This window comes from Siphateles boraxobius, unplaced genomic scaffold (genome assembly GCF_051911475.1).
Source record: "Siphateles boraxobius isolate OS27281-9 unplaced genomic scaffold, OSU_SipBor_1 19, whole genome shotgun sequence".
Lineage (NCBI taxonomy): Eukaryota > Metazoa > Chordata > Actinopteri > Cypriniformes > Leuciscidae > Siphateles > Siphateles boraxobius.
The window spans coordinates 16,102,563-16,122,550 of NW_027508799.1; the positions used below are offsets into that span (position 1 = coordinate 16,102,563).

General features: G+C 43.1%; 1 protein-coding gene across 1 annotated transcript; it reads left to right on the forward strand.

The window, feature by feature from the left end:
• The first annotated feature begins 228 nt into the window (after nucleotides 1–228).
• Nucleotides 229–19,679, forward strand: slco1e1 (solute carrier organic anion transporter family, member 1E1). The gene is made up of 15 exons (XM_077233946.1): nucleotides 229–303; nucleotides 3,929–4,037; nucleotides 4,194–4,335; nucleotides 5,165–5,297; nucleotides 5,410–5,537; nucleotides 7,086–7,232; nucleotides 7,864–7,962; nucleotides 8,376–8,606; nucleotides 8,826–8,990; nucleotides 10,024–10,219; nucleotides 10,786–10,951; nucleotides 11,110–11,294; nucleotides 18,735–18,799; nucleotides 18,925–19,042; nucleotides 19,226–19,679. The coding sequence occupies exons 2-15, from the start codon at nucleotides 3,933–3,935 to the stop codon at nucleotides 19,452–19,454; spliced, it is 2,109 nt and encodes a 702-aa protein (XP_077090061.1). The 5' UTR covers nucleotides 229–303; nucleotides 3,929–3,932; the 3' UTR covers nucleotides 19,455–19,679.
• Nucleotides 19,680–19,988: the final 309 nt, after the last annotated feature.

Sequence of the window (19,988 nt, forward strand, 5' to 3'; positions counted from 1 at the left end):
GGAGGGGAGATTTAAACCGAACTAATTCTGAGAGGATTATCTGATTAAGTCATAAAAACACAGTAAAAGGCTTTCTCTGTTTCACGAGGTTGGCTTTTCCTTGTTGTTTTTTTATTCTTATATATGTATTATTATTATTAGTAGAAGTAGTAATAGTAGTAATAGCGGTAGTATTTGTATTAAAAAATTTTGTATTTGTCTTTCCCTTCAACTATTCTGAAGATGGGGCAATAGAAAAGAAGCTAGCCTTTGCCTGCTGCATAGATTGGAATATTTCAGTCTTTCTGAAAGTTTAAATATAAGGTGAGTAATGATTTTTTTAAATTCCTTTTAAATTTGAATGAAGTTTCAACTGTTTTGAAATTTGAGACACTGGCCATTAAACTTGGATTTGACTAAAAGCTTCTTGTTATATAGAAATTCCTTTGTATGTACATGGTGCTAACTATTTATTTGAATCTTATTAAATGTTCAGATTAATATGGAAATAATTGAGGAAATTAGGTAAAGGCTAGTAATTAATTCCTCGGAATCTTAACTCCTACACATTTTTTTTCTTAAAATAAGCATTTAATTGCTCACTGTATTAGCTAGCAATGCACTAATGTATCGTCCAATCATATAGTGTAGTATAAGCAAAAAATTAGGCATTGGCCAATTATTTTAAAGAGCAGGGCCAATTACGCTCAATGCCCTATTATGCCCAATGCCCAATTATGCCCAGTTTTTTTTTTAATTATGTTGATGTTGTGCAACTAATTATCAGTGATTTATAAAGCAGAAACTATCAGTATCAGCAGATGTCTTTTGATATTTGTACAGTAATCAGCATTGGCACATAAAATTAGTGCATCTCTAATACTGACAGTGTCCATTTATAAATATCTCACCAGACTGCCAAAAACATGTCTGTCACAATATCACCATATGGACTCAGTTTGCACCGTTTCCCGTCACTAGATGTCAATATAGTTATTTGATTCATTATCACAATCAGCTGAGTCACCTGTAATCACCTCGTTTGTCTTTGTACTTAATCCCTGTGTCTTCAGTTCACATTTGTCCAGTCTCTTCTATACTCGTAAATGTACGTCAGCAGAACGTCAACATGCAATTGTGTGTACCTTCTTGTAATCTTGTGGATTTACCCTGTGGATATTATTAAATACCGTTTGAACCTTTCATCTTCGTCTTCAGGCCTTTGTATGCAGCACAGCTGTGAAAGAAGACCGGACCCATAAGTGTCAATATAGAGATTACGGTGTGTTTTTGTTTTGTTTTGTGTCAGTACGTTCATGTTTATTTTTCCCGTCAACATGGACTCTCCCTCGTTCCTGTTATTGTGCCTTGAGCAGGGAAATCACTCCCTCGAGGCACATGTGACAGAATTCCTCGACCTAGCACATCAGTCAAGCTTCCCGGACAACTGCCTTTGTTAAGTCTTCTTTGTACGACTTCTTTCATCGACAAAGGCACAGTTGTCCAGGGAAGGACTTCCAGGGAAAGTGAAAATGAAATTGACGTGATGTTTAGCCACTCGGAATTTGTGCTCTGCTTTTCACCCATCCAAGAGCACACACTGCAGTGAGTATTGAACACACACCTTGAACACACACCCTAAGCAGTGGGCAGCCATTATTGCTGGAGCGCCCGAGGAGCGATTGGTGGTTTGGTGTCTTGCTCAGGGGCACCTTAGTTGAGGGTAATGAGAGTGAAAGAGTGCGCTGTTCCTTCAATCCCCCTACCTACCTTCCAGTACTGAGACGCGAACCTGCGACCTTCGGGTTACAAGTCCGCCTGTCTAAACATTAGGCTACAACTGCACAAAGACACCTGGCCCAACCATGAGCCACCAGATGGCAAGGAGCAGCAGCATGAGCCCACAGAAGACAGATAGCCTGCCTTGACCGCAATGCAGAAGCCAGCGATTAAAGGAACCGCTGAGCTAAACATTCCCCTGGAGCCGGAGCTAGGTGCCTCGCGTGTCTGACCGGGTGTGCAAGCTGGCTGCATCAGTTTGTGAGGAGATAATGAATCTCTGTCCATACTCCCTCCACAGAGAGTCCCTTTCTGGCCCGCTCTATGAACAGTTATTTAAATTTTGGAGAGGAAATACCCCTTCCCCTATTAATCCCTCCCGAGCCCGTCTGTTTTATTTTGGACTCGCTGGTTTCGATTTTGGAACCCCTAGTCGTGGAGATCCCATGCCTCCGCCTTCGGCCTCAGATCCCAGCGTGCCACCTCGGCCCAACTCCTCCGCCTTCTCTTCTTCCTCCCTTGACTCCAACAGCAACCGTTGAGCTTTAAGCTGTGTTGGATTCCCTCGGACCATTGGCTCTGCCTAGCTCAGACATCGCCATCATTTTGTAACAGATTGCGGGCCGTTCGCTTTTCTCAGTCCCTCTCCGGCTCTGTTTGGCTCCCCCTTCCCTCAAGCTGTGCCTCAGCCTTCAGTCATTGCAGTTCCATCTCAGGCCTCCGGTACCTTGTTTCCATCCAGGGGGGTCGTCTCTGCAGCTCGTCATGGACTCAGAGACCTTCAGTGTCACTCCACTCCTTCGGCTCTCTGTCTGTCCACCTCCATCGGCTCTGTCACCTCCGCTCATCCCCAGGGTATCCTTCACCACCATGACTCCTCCCTCCAGTAGCGCCACCGTGTGACGTCATCCTGGCTGTAGCCTGGAGCCCCATTCATGCTCAAGGCCACCCCCTTGATTACACAACCATCAGCACCACACTGGACCTCCTATTATTCCTTCCCCCAGATTCCCGTCCTCCACGGAAACCTCGTCCATTCGTCAGCCAGCACAAGATCACGCCTTTCGTAAAGTGGGCGTGATGTCACAATATCAAACTGTTTGGACTGTTTGCACAATTTCCCATCACTAGATGTCACCTTAGTTACTATTTGATATATTATCAGATTCAGCTGTCACTTGTAATCTCCTTGTTTCTCTGTGTATTTAATCACTAGCTGCGTTTCCAGTACCCTTCAAATTGCGCAAATTGAAATTGAAATGAAAATACGCCCAATGGAAACAATTTAGCCAAACATCCCATATATCGCAAACTAGTTTTTAGGCTCGCATGAGGTGGATATTTTTAGGCAATTCGGAAAAGGAATATTTTGCAAACCTGCAAAGTTTTTTTTCGCATTTACAGATCCCTGGCGTACGGAAAAGTCGTTCACTCTCTAAAGATGGTGTGGTATGTTTTGACAGAAGACAAGACAGAGTTCTTTATTAAACTCATAAAAGACAAAAGTATCGCCGGAATACTGGATTCTAAACAACAAAGAAATGCCACAATTTATCAAGACCTTAAAGCAGAGAGGAGGAAGAAACACCTCATCTGTGCTGCTTCCAAGTATAAAGGGCTTTTCTTGCCATTAATGATAGGATAACATGCTTTCTATTAAAAAATAATGGCTAGTGCGGTGGCTGGGATATACATAAACCTATCAACATCTGTTGTCATGATTTCTTGGAATGACTTATCGCGAGAGGAAAAAAATGACGTTTTATTCGCAAAACATTGGTTAATGGAAACGCTGTCATTTTGCAATAGTTTATCTACATTTAGAAAATATCTCAAAAGTTTTGCGCAAATCTGTAATGGACTACTGTGTGTGTTCAGTTCACCTTTGTCCGGTCTCGTCTATACATATGAATGTACGTCAGCAGAATGTCAATGTGTGGCTGTAGGTACATGGTTATAATCTTGTGGATTTACCCTGTGAATATTATTAAAGGGATAAGGATTTATAAAGCAACTGTTAAACTCAGAGAAATAAGGGAAAGTTACAATAAGCATACATTTAAACTTAATTCATAAATTAACTGAAATGCAGAAAAGTCAGAATACAATCTAATGAGGTGAAGCTTGACCGAAAATACTAAAATATAATTGTTTGATAATATCATGGCAGCAAAATGTCTGAGCCTACTTCAGAGGACAATGGAAAGCCGACCAGCCAACAAGACCTTCGCATTCCAGAAAAAGAGGCCCCAAAAGACTCCTGCTGCTCGAGCCTAAAGGTACTTGTACTTTACTGAGTTTGGGTGTAAAAAAAAAATCTGTATGTGGTCATTTGAATGAGTCTTAATGTGAATAAAGATCATTTGATTACTGTCTACAGTATTTATCACAAGTCTGATAAATCAGTTCTCCTTCCATTGTAACTTTTCTTCAAGATTTTCATTGTGGCCCTCTCCTTTGCCTACTTCTCCAAAACTCTGTGTGGGACCTACATGAAAAGCGCTATAACTCAGATTGAGAGGAGATTTGACCTTTCCAGCTCTGCAGTGGGCCTCGTTGATGGAAGTTTTGAAATGGGTTTGTATAAGGATCCCACAATGGGTCAACAAAAATGGCCTAATAATAAAAGTAATAATAATAAAAAAGGTTTAAGTAATAATAATAAAAAAGGTTTAAGTATTTTAACATTTTATTTTAAAACATTCCTGGAAGCCGCATTGTATTCTAGAAATCTGAATTGAGTGTTTTTTCCCCTACTGTGCCATATATTGTCCAAACTACCAACATAGGCTTATTGGAAAACCATGGCTCTAATTGAAAACATTTTATTCTATGTTATAACCTCAAACCACTTTTACCGTAGTGCATGATTTGTAAAGTAATACAAGTAATACATTTTCCTTACATAACCATCTCCATAGGTATAGCTTTTCTGATGTTGTAAACTCCAAGGTTCATGTGGTACAGCATTGTACTTCATGATAAAAGAGCTAAAAGACTTGTAAAAGCAAGCTAAGCTAGGGTTTAATGTAGGTCAAACGTTGTTTTCAAACACTTTTTACCACCATTAACTGGACATTTCATTTCCAAACTGCCATAATACACATGACGACCAATATAATAAAATGTTGTCAGTTTCATGTTCATCTGTTTCGGATAAAACTGAACATGCTTTAAGCGCCACTATCTGGATATTTCACCATACAATTGTCACAAAATGTGCAAGAAGCAACATAGTGTCATTTTTGCAGTAATGTTGTCACAGGCTCTTTTTTCAATGAGCCTGGGTTACAAAATACAATGATCAGTGAATGGACCATGGAGTTTTCTATATCATGCTAAAATAAGTGTGCTTACATGCTTTGCGTATTTTGATTTTCTTGATTAACTGGTTGTTCTTCTGCAGGTAACCTGCTCTTTTTGGCAGCAGTTAGTCATTTTGGAGCGAGACTGCACAGACCACGGCTCATAGGAATGGGCTGTTTCCTCATGGCCATTGGCTCAGCTCTCACTGGACTGCCACACTTTTTCATGGGGCGGTAAATTCATTCACACATGCATATTATTTCTAAACACAGTTAGCTTAGTTTATAATTTCTTATAAAGTTTCTCATGTTTCTTTCTTTCTCCTTGTCGGTTATACTCCTACAGGTACAAGTATGACTCTGTAATGCAACGCTCTTTAAACAAGACTGTCAGTATATCTCCTTGTCCGTATTCCATGGTTTCCAACAATTATTCAAATGCACACATCAAGCCTTCTAATACAATTGGAACAGGTAACTGCTTTATCCCATAGCCTGATATAGACCCTGATATTATTTAAAGGATTACTTCACTTTAAAAAAAAACTTTTGCTGATAATTTACTCACCCCCGTGTCATCCAAGATGTCCATGTCTTTCTTTCTTCAGTCGGAAAGAAATTAAGGTTTTTGATGAAAACATTCCAGGAATTTTCTCCATATAATGGACTTCAATGGGCCCCAAACGGTTCAATGTCCAGATTACAGTTTCAGTGCAGCTTCAAAGGGCTTTAAATGATACCAGACAATGAATAAGGGTCTTATCTAGCAAAACGATCTGTCATTTCAAAAATAAATAAAAAAGTTTAAGTTTTATAAGCACAAATGCTCGCCTTGCTCTGTTCTGTGATACGCGTTTGTGACGGCACATAATACGCAATTACGTTGAAAAGGTCACGCTTGACGTAAGCGGAAGTACCGAGTCAGTGTTTACAAATGTATACTTTTAGCCTTTTTAATATTAAAACACCCAGGATACACACACGGAATGGGCATTTTAAACGGTAAAATGACACAAAGACATTTGAATATGTTATATTACATGTGTGGTCCTCCTTCCTCACACTGTAAACACTATTGTAAAACAGTTGTAAACACTGACTCGGTACTTCCGCTTACGTCAAGCGTGACCTTTTCCACGGTATCGTTTAAAGCCCTTTGAAGCTGAACTGAAACTGTCATTTGGACCTTGAACCATTTGGGACCCATTGAAGTCCATTATATGGAGAAAAATCCTGGAATGTTTTCATCAAAAACCTTAATTTCTTTTCGACTGAAGAAAGAAAGACATGGACATCTTGGATGACATGGGGGTGACTAAATTATCAGCAAAAGTTTTTTAAAAAAAGTGAACTAATCCTTTAAGTGAACTACTGTGAACTACTATCCTTTCGAACATAAAATTAAAGTAGTTTAGAGTTCGATTCAGGAGTTTGAAACAGCTTTCCAAAGTGAAGTGAGAGTCAAGTGACATAACTTGACTGGAGTACCAGATGAGATTGTGCAAACAGATCCACATCACTATGATTAGACACGTTCTTTCTAAACTGCTGTTTTCTCACTGCTGTTATTTTGTTACATACTTATTTTGTTATAGAGAGGAAAGCACACAGCCCATATTTGCATATTCATCTAAACGCTACTTCCAGCAGTGTGAACAAAATTGGGATGTTCGCTAACAGTATTTCGCAGTTAATTTGCTTTTGTAGGCTTTAAGGACTTTTGAAATAACTTGGAGAAGTGATATGGAACTGTAATACATTCATACCTGCCTATTTTAGCTGTGCATTTCCTGAAAAATAAATGCACACCTTAGAACATACATCAACCAATCAGAATCAAGCATTCAACAGCCTCGTAGCATAAAGGAATAATAACCCGTCTTAGGTTTCAGTATTTGAACAATTGTTAAACAGTTCAACATATACAATTCTTTCAAAAATCTATTAAAACAAAGTTGACCATGATCACAAACACACACTGAAAGTACTTCATGGATATGATTTCTACCTTTTTAACCTTAGACTGCGTGAAGGACCCTGGATCTAGTATGTGGATCTATGTGTTCTTGGGTAATGCGCTCAGAGGAATCGGAGAGACTCCAGTCACACCGCTCGGCATATCTTATATTGATGACTTTGCAGAAGCAGAAAACTCAGCATTTTACATTTGTAAGTAAAATTTGGAGATTGTATTTATAATTTTTTTTTTACTAGAGGTCAGAAACTCTTTTGTGTTACAGCATACTGTAGAAGTATAAATTACATTAGGACAACAAAAAACAATATCTGGATTATGTCATCCACATACATTTTATAGCTTTCTCTGCATGTCAGCTATTGTGTTTGTGAGCTTTTAAACTCTCGGGAAAAATAATAGTGCCTAATTGTATTGAATGTGCACTTGTAGTGTACTTCAAATATTTAAATATATTTACAAAAACTGCACTGAAATAAAAAGGCCACTTGTTGTAAGTGTACCAATTGTAACAATATGTTGTAAATGTAACAATATTCATAAGTCAAAAGAAGTAAATATTATGAAATTACACGTATAGTTCAGCTAACTGCATTTATTATAAATTTAAACTATAATACATTTTCATTTAATTGCAATTAACGCGCAATAAAGTGTCCAAAAACATTACAGTTACTTCGCACTCAATTATATTCTGCTAAAGTATAAAGTATGCTAAAATATACTAAATATACTTTTTCACCAGGGGAAGAGCAAACTCAGCGCAATAAATAATATTTTTCCCTCCTGGAAATATTTAGTTAAAAACTCTGTTTTGATGTTTAGCATGTCTTCAGACCATTATGCTGCTGGGTCCCATGTTTGGATTCATACTGGGCTCTATGTGTGCCAGACTGTATGTGGATATTGGATTTGTCAGTGTTGGTAAGCATCCAGTTTAATTAATGTCACCAGTGCTGTGTGTATTCATGTAGTTTCATTTGTGTTTGATATATATATAATGTTACATTGTAGTTACAATGTAATTGTGTGTACAGCTTGTAATTACACGTGTAATTACATATTTGTCCGTACACCATCCCTAAACCATCTCTTAAACATACCTGTATCACAGCCTGGCTAGAGTTTGGCAGAACAATATGCATGTGCTCAATAAGTTAATTGTATAAAATGTCTAATTTTATAATAAGTACATAATAATTAGGATTAAAGACACCTAATATAAAGTGAGACCATGCAATTTGTATCCCGGTGAATTCATTAGATTATAAAATTATTATCTCAGAGCTGTAACAATTTTACATTTAATATATATATATTCCCTCATTCTCCTGCAGACAGTGTGACCATTACTCCACAGGATGCGCGCTGGGTCGGCGCTTGGTGGCTGGGCTTCTTCGTGTCATCTGCCATCTTACTACTTTCTGGTGTTCCTTTTTGGTTCCTGCCCAGGTCTTTAACCAAACAAGGAGAGGAAGGGACGGAAAACTCTACCACGGATCAGGGAAACAAAGAGCAACCTGTCCTCCCAATCACAAACTCAATGAACCTGTCCGACATTGCAAAAGGCAACTTCTTTCCACCATTGTAATAAATGCAGTATTGTTTGAACTATTTGTTTTTCTATTCCTTTTCCCTTCTCTCTTTAAAACTAATAAATTCACCAGGACTCACTCTAATTTGTAAGACCTTTAAAACAGGTCTTAAAGATGATCACATGTTTTAACTGAAGTTAAGCTAACATCTATGCAAATCTCACTCTCTGTATTCTATTTGTAAATGTTAAGGATTCCTGCCTTCCCTGAAAAAACTACTGTGCACTCCTGCATACTTCCTGTTGCTGTGTGGGACTGTTTTGAAGTTCAACTCTTTCATCGGATTGCTCACCTTCAAAGCCAAATACATGGAGCAACAGTTTGGCCAGTCTGCATCCAGAGCAAACTTCCTTATTGGTAAGACGTCTTTTCATGTAAATGTCCAGGCCGTTGATTGTTTTGTTCATGGTCTGGTGCCTAATTGGGGTTATGAACAACCCCTACCATTTTGAATTCCAAATATAAATTTAAGATGTGTATTTCAATGTAATATTTAGATTTAGATTGTAGATTTATATTTAACAATATATAAATGATATACCAAAATAAAATAATAATACTACAAATAGCTTTTTTAGGCAGAAACACCTAGTGAATAAAATACTAGTGTTTAGTGGCAAATCAGATTTTTTTGCAGCAATTATTGTACAAGCAAACTTTTTGTAATTTTTCTCAATGTTATTACAGTTTATATATGGAATTTTATTTACAGTATATATTTTCTATTTCATTAATTTTAAGATAAATACACTTCAGCATACTTTTAAAAAAGAGGACTTATAACTTTAAAATCTGTTACAAGTTTTTAACTGAATGTAATGTTTTTGAACCATTGATTGAATGTTAATTGCAAATCAATTTACATTTATTTAATTGATATTAAAAGCAATTAGCTGAACTTTAGAATGCTTTTTGACCCACTTAAGTAGGACTTGAGTACATCTTCATATTTAATTTCATAATTACTTCTGTTGTCTTTTTCAAATGTACTGACAAGCATTTATGGTAGACTAATACCCATTTTTTTATGAAACATGTGTTTAAATATATTTTTAATTACCCATTTGTAATGATAAACTTGCAGTTTAGTACATTTTCAAATAAATGAACTTTAAATGTACACTATTGAATAACACACTACAGTAAAAATAAATTACTTTACATGTGCTTTAGTCCCTTAAAGCATGACAAAAGATTAAAACATGATTCAACATGTCATCTGAGGTCAAACTTTTAATAATTATTTTGACTTCTCATATCTTTTGTCAAATTCAGTTACAGTATTTTAGTGCAGATTCATCTGTCACACCGAACCCAAGAAACCCAAGCATACAGCGAAGTTTGTCAGGCTTGACATTAATTGAAACTAAAGACCTGTCATGTCCCGCAGGTGTCCTGATCCTGCCTGTGGTTGCCGTGGGAATATTTTTGGGTGGTTTGTTAATGAAAAGATACAAGTTGAGCGTTGTGGCAGGGGCTCAGCTCTCCTTCATCACCTCCTTCTCTTCCTTCCTTCTCCTCCTCCTCCATTTCGGCACAAAGTGTGACAATTTGCCTGTGGCGGGGCTCACTGTGTCTTACAATGGGTAAAATGTTTGTACACCTCTGTAAGTCAGTGGTTCTCAAAATGTGTGGGGTGTGGAGGAATACACTCTCAAATCTAATTTACTTCCTCACATTCAAATCATTGACAATATATGAAACAAAATCGCATACTCTGATTTTAAATAAGCAATTATTTCACGACCACTAAAAAAGTATGTTCTGTAGTATGAATCTGTGTAGTATGAATTTAATATGGACATTCTACATTCATCATGTTCTCATTATCATGTAACCTACCAGCATCAGTTCTGATGCCATTCATAAATCATCTATGGTGGCCTCAAGGGATAGTAAAGAGTCCATCGTATGCGCACTTAAGAAACTCGCCGGAAGATGTAGGTAATCCAGGTACTTTTTCTTTAACGAGTTTAGAGAATTCGGACATACTTATTTTGTCACATACTGTTTTTAGCGATTTCTAATGCAGCCAATAAGTTGAAAACACAATTGAGAACCACTATTATAAGTGAACATTGGCTCTCAGCCGGTATATAAAGCCACTGTTTCAAAACTGGAAACAATCACCAATCTCAGAATTCCTCCCCAGGACTCCTGATACATCTTATGATGAGCGCTCCCTCATGTCTCAGTGTAACCAGAACTGTTCCTGCTCTACGTCTGAATGGGATCCTGTGTGCTCTGACAGTGGCATTACATACATTTCACCCTGTTTGGCAGGATGCACCGCCTCCACTGGACAAGGCAAAAACACGGTATCTCGAGTATAATTGGATCTACCTAAAACTTTTTTCTCGCAAACTCTTTTTTCTAAATCCAAGGCACCCAAGGAGTATTGCAAGCCTTCCTTTACATACTGTAATTTGAACAAACATGGTATTTTTTTCTTCTCGTTTACGTTTGATTATCACAGGTTTTCCAAAACTGCAGCTGTGTCTTAACCCCCTCACCAGTAGAGGGCAGCAGATCTGTGTCTTTGGGCCAGTGTCCCCGTGGGTCAGTATGTACCCGGAGTTTCACCTCTTACATGGCTGTAACTGTCCTCAGCTCCTTCATTAGCTCTCTGGGCACTACTCCTGGATACATGATCACTATACGGTCAGTTACCACCAGGATATAATTGATTTAGTGATCTTTGGTAAGGCAAGAATGTGGCAGCAATTGTATTTTTTTTTGTTTTTTTTGTTTTTTTTCAACCGCTATGACACATTTCTTGATACTTATATAGGTCACTTTTTTAAATCTCTTCACAGTGACCACAACAGCAGTTTATTTAGGCTAAACTCTTCATCTTTCAATTTACATGAATTCTTTTCTCACTTAGACACAAACACCACCAAAACTCTACGAACCTACAGAAGAATTTGCACCTTTACATACTCTTTTCAAAACTGGTAAACTTAAGTTCAAAACATAAGCAATTTGCTACATTCCTACAGTAATACCATATCGAAATATATTCCGAATCTAAAAACTGAAATACTTTCAAAACAATTAGATGTAGCTGAACACAGGTGTTAGTCTTTCAATTTCATTACAGTATACAAAAGGGGAAAACTTTATATATATAATATTTTATACTACAATGTAAACATAGACCATGTAACGCACTGCAGTGAATTATAAACAATAGAGAGTGTCATTCTTGCTTTGTGAATAAACTTTACAAAAGAAAACATTGCATAATGGTACCTGTTAGTGTTTTTTAGACTGTTGTTTAATGAGTGACAAACTTTGTTTTGGTGAATGAAAATCTTTGCCAGCGTTATGGAAGTACATATGAGTTGATCTGAGACATGAATGAAGTGTTTTGGTAGTTCCCTTTCAGTCGATAACGTCGGACGTAGTCGACGCCGACTGAAATGGGATCTCGCTAGAGAGCCTGTCTTCTTCGAGTACTATTGAACGAGCCAATGTAATTGGCGTGCGTGATTCGCATCACACACTCCGCCCCCGCGGCGCGGGTATAAACACGGAAGTGGATGCACGCACTAGTTGCCTTTCGCTTCGGAGCCGATCGTTTGATGTCTCTGAGAGTGCTGTTGTCTACAACGAGCGAGTGTGTCGGTATTCTTCAGGAAGACTCTCCCAGTGCTGGTGTTCTACAGCGCGAGTGCAGCGGTGATCGCGAGCTTTGAGCTCTCAACTGCTGTTTTAACAGCAACAAATTTCTAAATGTTTGTGTGTGTTGATGGCTGGTTAGAGGGCGGAAAAGTGAGTGCTTCACTGTTTCAGTTCTCTGTTCAGTGTTGCCGCGGTCATTCCCCTGTGTGCTCCGGCACTGGTGACGGTCCTATTTTCTGAAAGAGCAACACGGGTGCGTTTGCGTCTTTTTCAAGATGTCATTCCGCCCGTGCGTTTCTGGGTGCGGTCGTTCCCTGTCTCTCTCTGATGGTCACAACTGTTGTGTCACGTGTTTGGCTTACAGCACGCTGAGACAGCTTTTGTGGACAGCTCATGTTTTCACTGTGGGAACATGACTGTCGCAGTGTTGAGGGCGAGACTCGCCTTCGTTCGCGGAGAGCGAGTCCCCATTACCATGCCCCACCCTCGGGTGCTGTGTGGGATGGGTGACCGGAGGATAGTGTTGGATGTCCCGCCCGGTAACCATTCCCTGGGGGCTCCTCACTCCTCCCTTCCACTGCAACCATTGGAGCCTCCTGTGTTGTCTGCTGGTCCATCTGTAATGGGTGGGCCAGCGGTTTCACTCGGGGCTCCCCTGGAGGACAGGACGCCGATTGCAGCATCGGAGGGTGAGCTGACTTCTGGAGATGATGACTCGGCTGCATTGTCTCCCTCCGGGAGTTCAATGTTGCCCGAGCCGGATCCAGAATTATCAGCTATGCTGAAACTGGCCGCCGAGGCTGCCGGGCTCGAGTGGAACCTCCACCGTGTCCCGTGCAGTCTCGGTTGGAATCTGGAGTTTGGTATCTTGGGGCGGGCCGCGCTGGTTCTCAGCTCGCCGCCCCAGCGCCTTTCTTTCCCGAAATGCATGGAGAGCTTATCAGGTGGTGAACAGCATCTTTCTCTGCCAGAAACTGCCTGAATAGCTTTTCCCCCTCATTACCCTTGATGGAGGAACGGTGAAGGGTTGCGAGGTGTCCCTCCATTGGAGCGGTCTGTCGACACAGGTGCACCTGTGTCCGGCGGCCGCTGCCTTTTGGGGGGATCCTCGTCTCCCCCCTAAGGCCTGTGAGTTTCGTCTGTTCCGACGGGCAGAGCTTACAAAGCCTGTGGGCAAGCCCCTTCCTCTTGCGTGCCATGGCGTTGCTGCAGGCTAGGGCACCCATGGCATGCACGAGGGTAATCCAGACCGTGCGCTCATAGGTGAGCACCGCACTGCATCCGACCTCACCCTCCGGGGTACGGGTGTCGTAGCGTGCGTGATCGGTCTGGCGATGTCCACCTTGGTGGTCCAGTAGCGCCTTCGTTGGCTCAGCCTGGTTGGTATGGCGGATGCGGACAAGGTTCGGTTCCTGGTCTCCCCAATTTCCCAGGTTGGGCTGGTCGGCAACGCGGTGGAGAACTGCATCAAACAGTTCTCTGCTGCTCAAGCGCAGACGGAGGTCATCCGGCACATCCTGCCCCGGTGGCCAGCTGCTGCCTCCACCCGCCGCCGGTGGCAGCTCCTCCGCCTGCTCGTCGCCGTGGGCGTTCTCCGGCCGCCGCTCCTGCTGGCCCTCCGCAGCAGCCTCCACCCAGGCCTCAGCATGGAGCCGGCCGCAGTAGAGACGCCCAGCCCGCTCCAGGCGCTGCCAAGCCAGGTGGCAAGCGACAGCGAAAGCATTCCGGAGCGGGCCGCCCAGGAATGGATGAGATGCTCTTGGAGTGGCACGATCACTCCCTCCCCCCGGGTGAGGGCCGGGTGGAGCCTTTGTTTGTGTGTGTGTCTGTTCCGCCGCTGGCTCCCTAAAAAAAAAAAAAAAAAAAAGCGGAGCAAGCGGTACCCACACTTCAAAGAGAGAGCAATTTCATCTGTTCCTGGGTCCCAAGAGGGCCAGTCTGGCGGGTGTGACCCTGTATAGCCTTACACCCCTCAGCTCCCCCTTGGTCGCCAGCAGGCAGCTTGGTGCGTTCGAGGACCCGGTCATCCGCCTTCTCACGCGCCCCCTGCCGCTTGTGGAGACAGGTAAGTGTTGCACAGCACACTAACACCACTCTCTCTACTTTGCTGCCCCACCTCAGGCTCGGCTACCCCGCTCAAGTCAATGATAGTCATCACATTAGGTGTTGAGCAGACGTGCTCCTGAAAATTCATTGATATTCATCACACCGAGTGTTGAGCAGTGCTCCTGACTTGTGCGTGCTTATCTTATCCTGCTGGCGAAGGATTTGATATAGCCGCTCCTCCAGCCGGTACGAAGGCCAGTTGTAAACTCGTTCTTCGTGCTACTAGGGGGTGGGTCGTGACCATCTTGGCCCAAGATTGGTCTGCAGCTTTGACCTGAAAGACATGTGCTTCAGATCTCTACCTCCCGCACCGCAGGCCATCCTGTGTGTTGCGTCTAAGGGTGGAGTATCAGTACAGTGTCCTTCCCCTCGAGTGCTCCAGAGCCCGTTGGGTCGTCAGGTCAACTGGAAGAGAGTAGTCTCGCCCACAGGCTGAGTATCTCTTTCTTAGTTTTGGAGAGGTACTCGGTCCAACATGTCTCTCCAATGAGAATGTGTTCAGCTGGTGTTGAAGTGAGAAAGGGTCCCACTGAAAGAACTTTCAGAGGCTCCTGGGGTATATGGTAGTCGCAGCCTTTGGCTTCCTCCATATGTGACCGCTTCAGCGCTAGCTTCACGATCGAGTCCCGAGGTGACCGTGGCAGAGCAGCTCACCCTGTGTGACTATAGTTCATCCCGGTCTGCTGCCAAACCCTCTTCAACAGAGGGGCCATGTACAAAGGGCGTGTTTTAACGGGGGCCTGGGCGACCCCCGACTACACGGGCATTCGTGCCTCGAGTTGTTAGACATTGCGACCGTTGCGCAAGCTTCCCCTGCATGTCACAAACTCACCCGTCACCTCCTCCTTGGAGTCAGACGCTTCTGAGAGCGCCTTGTTCCACTCCTCCCGCTTACTCAATCGTGCCGCCATCGAGCCTCACGACAGTTATAGCCAGGGCAAGTGGAGACTCCATCCCCTGGGTCCGGCTGGGTCATGACCATTCCGGGGCCGCTCAGTTGCCCCCCCGGTTTTATTTTTCCGCCAGTGTTTGGGTAAACCGAGCGGACTACCCTTGGACAAACACTGGGCCTCAGCTGCCCCAGGGGCCCGCAGAAATGCGTTTAACCCCAGTGAGCCTTCTAAAAGTGACTGCGACTCATGGTCGCCTTGCGCCTGCTCAAGTCAGTGAAATCATCACTCTTCATGTTGAGCAGAATTGCTCCTGAAACTCAGTGAAGTTCATCGCACTCAGGTGTTGAGCAGCAATGCTCCTGTAGCTCTGTGAGTTCATCACAGGTAGCTCAGTGAATTCGTCACACGCAGTGCTGAGCAGAAATGCTCCTGGTGCTCAGTGAAGTTCTTCGCACTCAAGTGTTGAGCAGAAATGCTCCTGCAGCTCAGTGAGTTTATCACACTCAGGTGTTGAGCAGTAATGCTCCTGAAGCTCAGTGAACTTGTCACACTCAAGTGCTGAGCAGAAATGCTCCTGTCGTTCAGTGAAGTTCTTCGCACTCAAGTGTTGAGCAGAAATGGTCCTGAAGCTCGGTGAGTTTATCACACTCAGGTGTTTAGCAGGAATGCTCCTGAAGCTCAGTGAACTTGTCACACCCAAGTGCTGAGCAGAAAATGCTCCTGAAGCCCAGTGATCTTCACATGTTGTGTTGAGCAATGCTCCTGTCTTTTGCGCCCGTCGCTTGCACCTACGTGCCAAGTCAGGAGAGGAACAGGTCTTCATAGTTGCCCCTTATTGGCCCAACTAGACCTGGTTCCCTTCAACAGCCTTCCTGACTTCCCCTGAAAACTCTTTCGGGGACGGGGCACGATGGCACACGCGTTCTTCCCCCGGAGATTCCGGGCGGTCTTACATCTGAACGTGGAGGTTCACGTGGCTATCACAAGAACATGTGATAGTTACCATCACTTCTGCGAGCTCCCCCTAGAATTGGGTAGCTTGCTTACGCCTTTAGAAGTGGAACCTAGTCGTTGAGTGCGTCTTCTCTCCAGAGGAGATCCTGAAAGCTTTCGATCACTTCAGTGCTCTCTTTCCTGCAAAATGGGTTGCAGTAGGCTGTTTTCCTTCACCCTCAAAATGATGTTGCCTCGGTGTTTAAACGACGCTCATCGTGTTGCAGAAGTATGCAGTAGCACGTTCTGATCGTCAGGTTCCTGAGGAGCAAGGTCTTGTAAATCCTTGTGTCCCTCTTTATCCTCTTGGGCCTTGTCCCTGGTGCGACTGCACTGCAGAGACCGCCCCTGAGCCACTGCAGGCAGTGAGTTAAAAATTCTGTTATATCAGTTCTCCTGCTCGCGTGGTCTCTACTAGAGGGTAGGGACTTGCTCGCTTTCGGTCAACGTACTGTGCCTGGAGTCTGGGCCGGCTAACTCTCACAAGCTGAGACCCCGGCTCGGATTGTGCCCAAGGTTCCTACCTCTCCCGTAATAGGAGCAGGTGGTGAGCCTGCAAGCGCTGCCCTGGAGGAGGCAGATCCAGCCCTGGCTTCTCTGTCCGTTCGCTTGGACGTGTACAGAATGCAAGTCATAGACCTCAGACCAGCTCTTCAAATATCTGTTGGAATTCAGCAGAGAGGGAAGGCTGTTTCCATGCAAAGTTGCACTTAGTGCTTGCCTTCATTTCGGCAAAAATCCGAGATGCAACATGTCCACTTAGGTGTTGAGCTCCTCTATGATGAGTGTAAAGTGCTCCGCCTGGGCGTTGACGATATACTTTGCTAAACAGATTCTAGAGTTGGGGGCTGGACGACACCTAGTTGAACCGCTGCTTCCCGTGGGCTCCCTTCTCATGAAGCCAGTTTCACCGTGAGCCCGGTTCAAGTGTCGGCTTGCTGCGCCATTCCCCTCCTATGGACTGGATACGTGCGCCTTTCTACTCCAGTTGAGTTCCCTTAAAATTGAACCCTGTTGAGTTCCTCCACACCCCTCCGACGTCGGACGTGCGGAACGTCTGGTGTTAGGCCTACCACTCGTAAGCAGTGTGGAACCTGTGTTAGGCTGGGTCCATATGTTGCGGTCCCTTCGGTGACCCCATATGTGTATTCTTCCACGATACGGCTCCCTGCGGTGAGCCCGTGTCTTCCCTCGGCAGAGTCTCTCTGCCGTCACTGTCCGGTGTGTCTCCCCCCGTCTTAGGCTGGAGCCACCCCAGTGACATTCCATCTGTTAGACTGCCCGGTTTCCGCCCAGTTCATATGTGTATTCTCCACATTACCTCCCTCTGGGTTGGATGTGGCTTCCGCAGCGTCCCTTCCTTCCAACGTACGGGGAACGCTTTCCCAGTGGTCCTGTAGGAACAGCAGTGACTTCCCTGGCCTAAGCCCTGTCCTTCCCCGCCTTAAGTTTGCGGGGGCATCAGGAGGCTTTGGTTTAGGCACTGGAAGGTGGCAGCGTTAGTGGCGTGTTCAATGGTTGATCCCCATCGACTGAAAGGGAACGTCCTGGTTGCGTATGCAACCCACCGTTCCCTGAAGGAGGGAACGGAGGACGTAGTCCCCTTGCCACTACCGCTGGACCACCGCTGACCCCGGGTTACTCTCGGCTCCTCAGCGAAAAGCAACTAGTGCGTGCATCCACTTCCGTATTTATACCCGCGCCGCGGGGGCGGAGTGTGTGATGCGAATCACGCACGCCAATTACATTGGCTCGTTCAATAGTACTCGAAGAAGACAGGCTCTCTAGCGAGATCCCATTTCAGTCGGCGTCGACTACGTCCTCCGTTCCCTCCTTCAGGGAACGGTGGGTTGCATACGCAACCAGGACGTTCTAGTGCTTTGAACTGCTGTGCAAAGCTGAAATTTGGTTAGGAGAACTATGTGAAAAGTTTTGAAAAAGTGACCAAAGGATTGAAAAATGTGTCCTCGGCCCCGCTATTGTAAAAAACATATCTAATATACCTAGTGTGTGTGTGTGTGTGTGTGTGTGTGTGTGTGTGTGTGTGTGTGTGTGTGTGTGTGTGTGTGTGTGTGTGTGTGTGTGTGTGTGTGTGTGAAAATATTTAATAAGTTGGCTATATATTAGATATTTGGACCTTTATGATTTAAGGTCCGATTCTCACTATTAATTAGTTGCTTATTAGTATGCATATTACTAGTGTATTGGCTGTTTATTAGTACTTACAAAGCACATATTAATGCCATAATCTGCATGACCATATTCTACATTCCTTAATCCATTCATTTAACATCTACCTTACTAACTATTAATAAACAGTAAATTAGGAGTTTATTGAGGCAAAAGTGAATAGTGTGTACTGATAGTGAATGTGTTCCCCAAACTAACGTGTTACAGATTAAATGTAAATTCCATGTAAAATTCAGGCATTCAAATTCCATCCCTGTATGTTATGTATTTACTGTATATAACGTGTTTTTAGATGCATTACACCTGAGCTGAAGTCACTGGCACTGGGTATTCAAACTCTTGTGATGCGAACTCTAGGTACAATTAATATTCAGTTCAATGCTATTCAGTATTACTTTATACACACTTTACAATATTTTACATTTTATGCATACAGTATTATGTTTTGTGCATCTGCATTAATGTCTAATATTTTTCTTGAGGTGGTATTCCTGCTCCGGTATATTTTGGAGCTCTCATTGACTCAACGTGTTTAAAATGGGGAATGAAGAAGTGCGGGGGGCGAGGAGCCTGTCGTATGTACGACTCAGATATGTACAGGTGTGTATTTGTGTATGTAATTACATGCCATTGTCTTTATTAGTATCAAATATGGGAAAAGGCATTTAATGCCTATAACGTCTTTAAATGCCCATTTATTGGATATTTACTAAACAAAGTCCTAAAGCTCACATTTGGAAAACCTTGGATGTCTGTGCAAAAACCTTGGTGTCCTGTTTTCAGAGTTATCTTCTTGAGCCTGACCACATGTTTAAGGGGATGCTCCTACTTCTTCATCATTGCTGTCATCGTGCTGCTGCAGAAGCAGTTTAGTAAAGAAAAGGTCAAAGCATTACAACAAACAGCCAGCAAACAACATGAAATTGAACTTCAGGCCCCAGAGAAGCGCCATCATGATGGATCTAAAACTGATACCACAGAAAAAACAGAAGCAACCAATACTGAAGGCTAGCGATGAGCACCCGCAACATCGCTATGCAACTCTTTCAGGGAATTCAGGAGACTCCTGAGACGGTAATGGGTGGAGAACTACTAATAAATTCAGTGAACAGAATCACAGGCAATATGGAAAGCAATGTCACTTTCCATAACACGTTTTATCCTCTTCTACTGTACTATCTGTTTCATGATCCAAAGTTTGTCTCTCTATTTGAAAAAATAAATATCCATTCTTTAATATGTGGCTCTGTACATTATTTTATATAATATTTAAAAAAAAATCTTGGAATAGTACAGCTATAAGTAAATGTGGCAACAAATGTAATTGCTGAAATAATACCTACTTTCATGCAGTTTCCTCAAACATTCTGCCGATCTTCCGTTTGTCGGAAAACAAGTTCCCCCGACCTGACCCTAGCTGTTTTCTGACCCTTAAGTTGGTTTTGCTGTTGGTTAGGGAGGGTCAACTCCACCATTAGTTTAGCCTCTTCTAAGGCGCTATCTAAAGCCCCGTTCACACTACACGCGACCAAGCGACGCGATACCA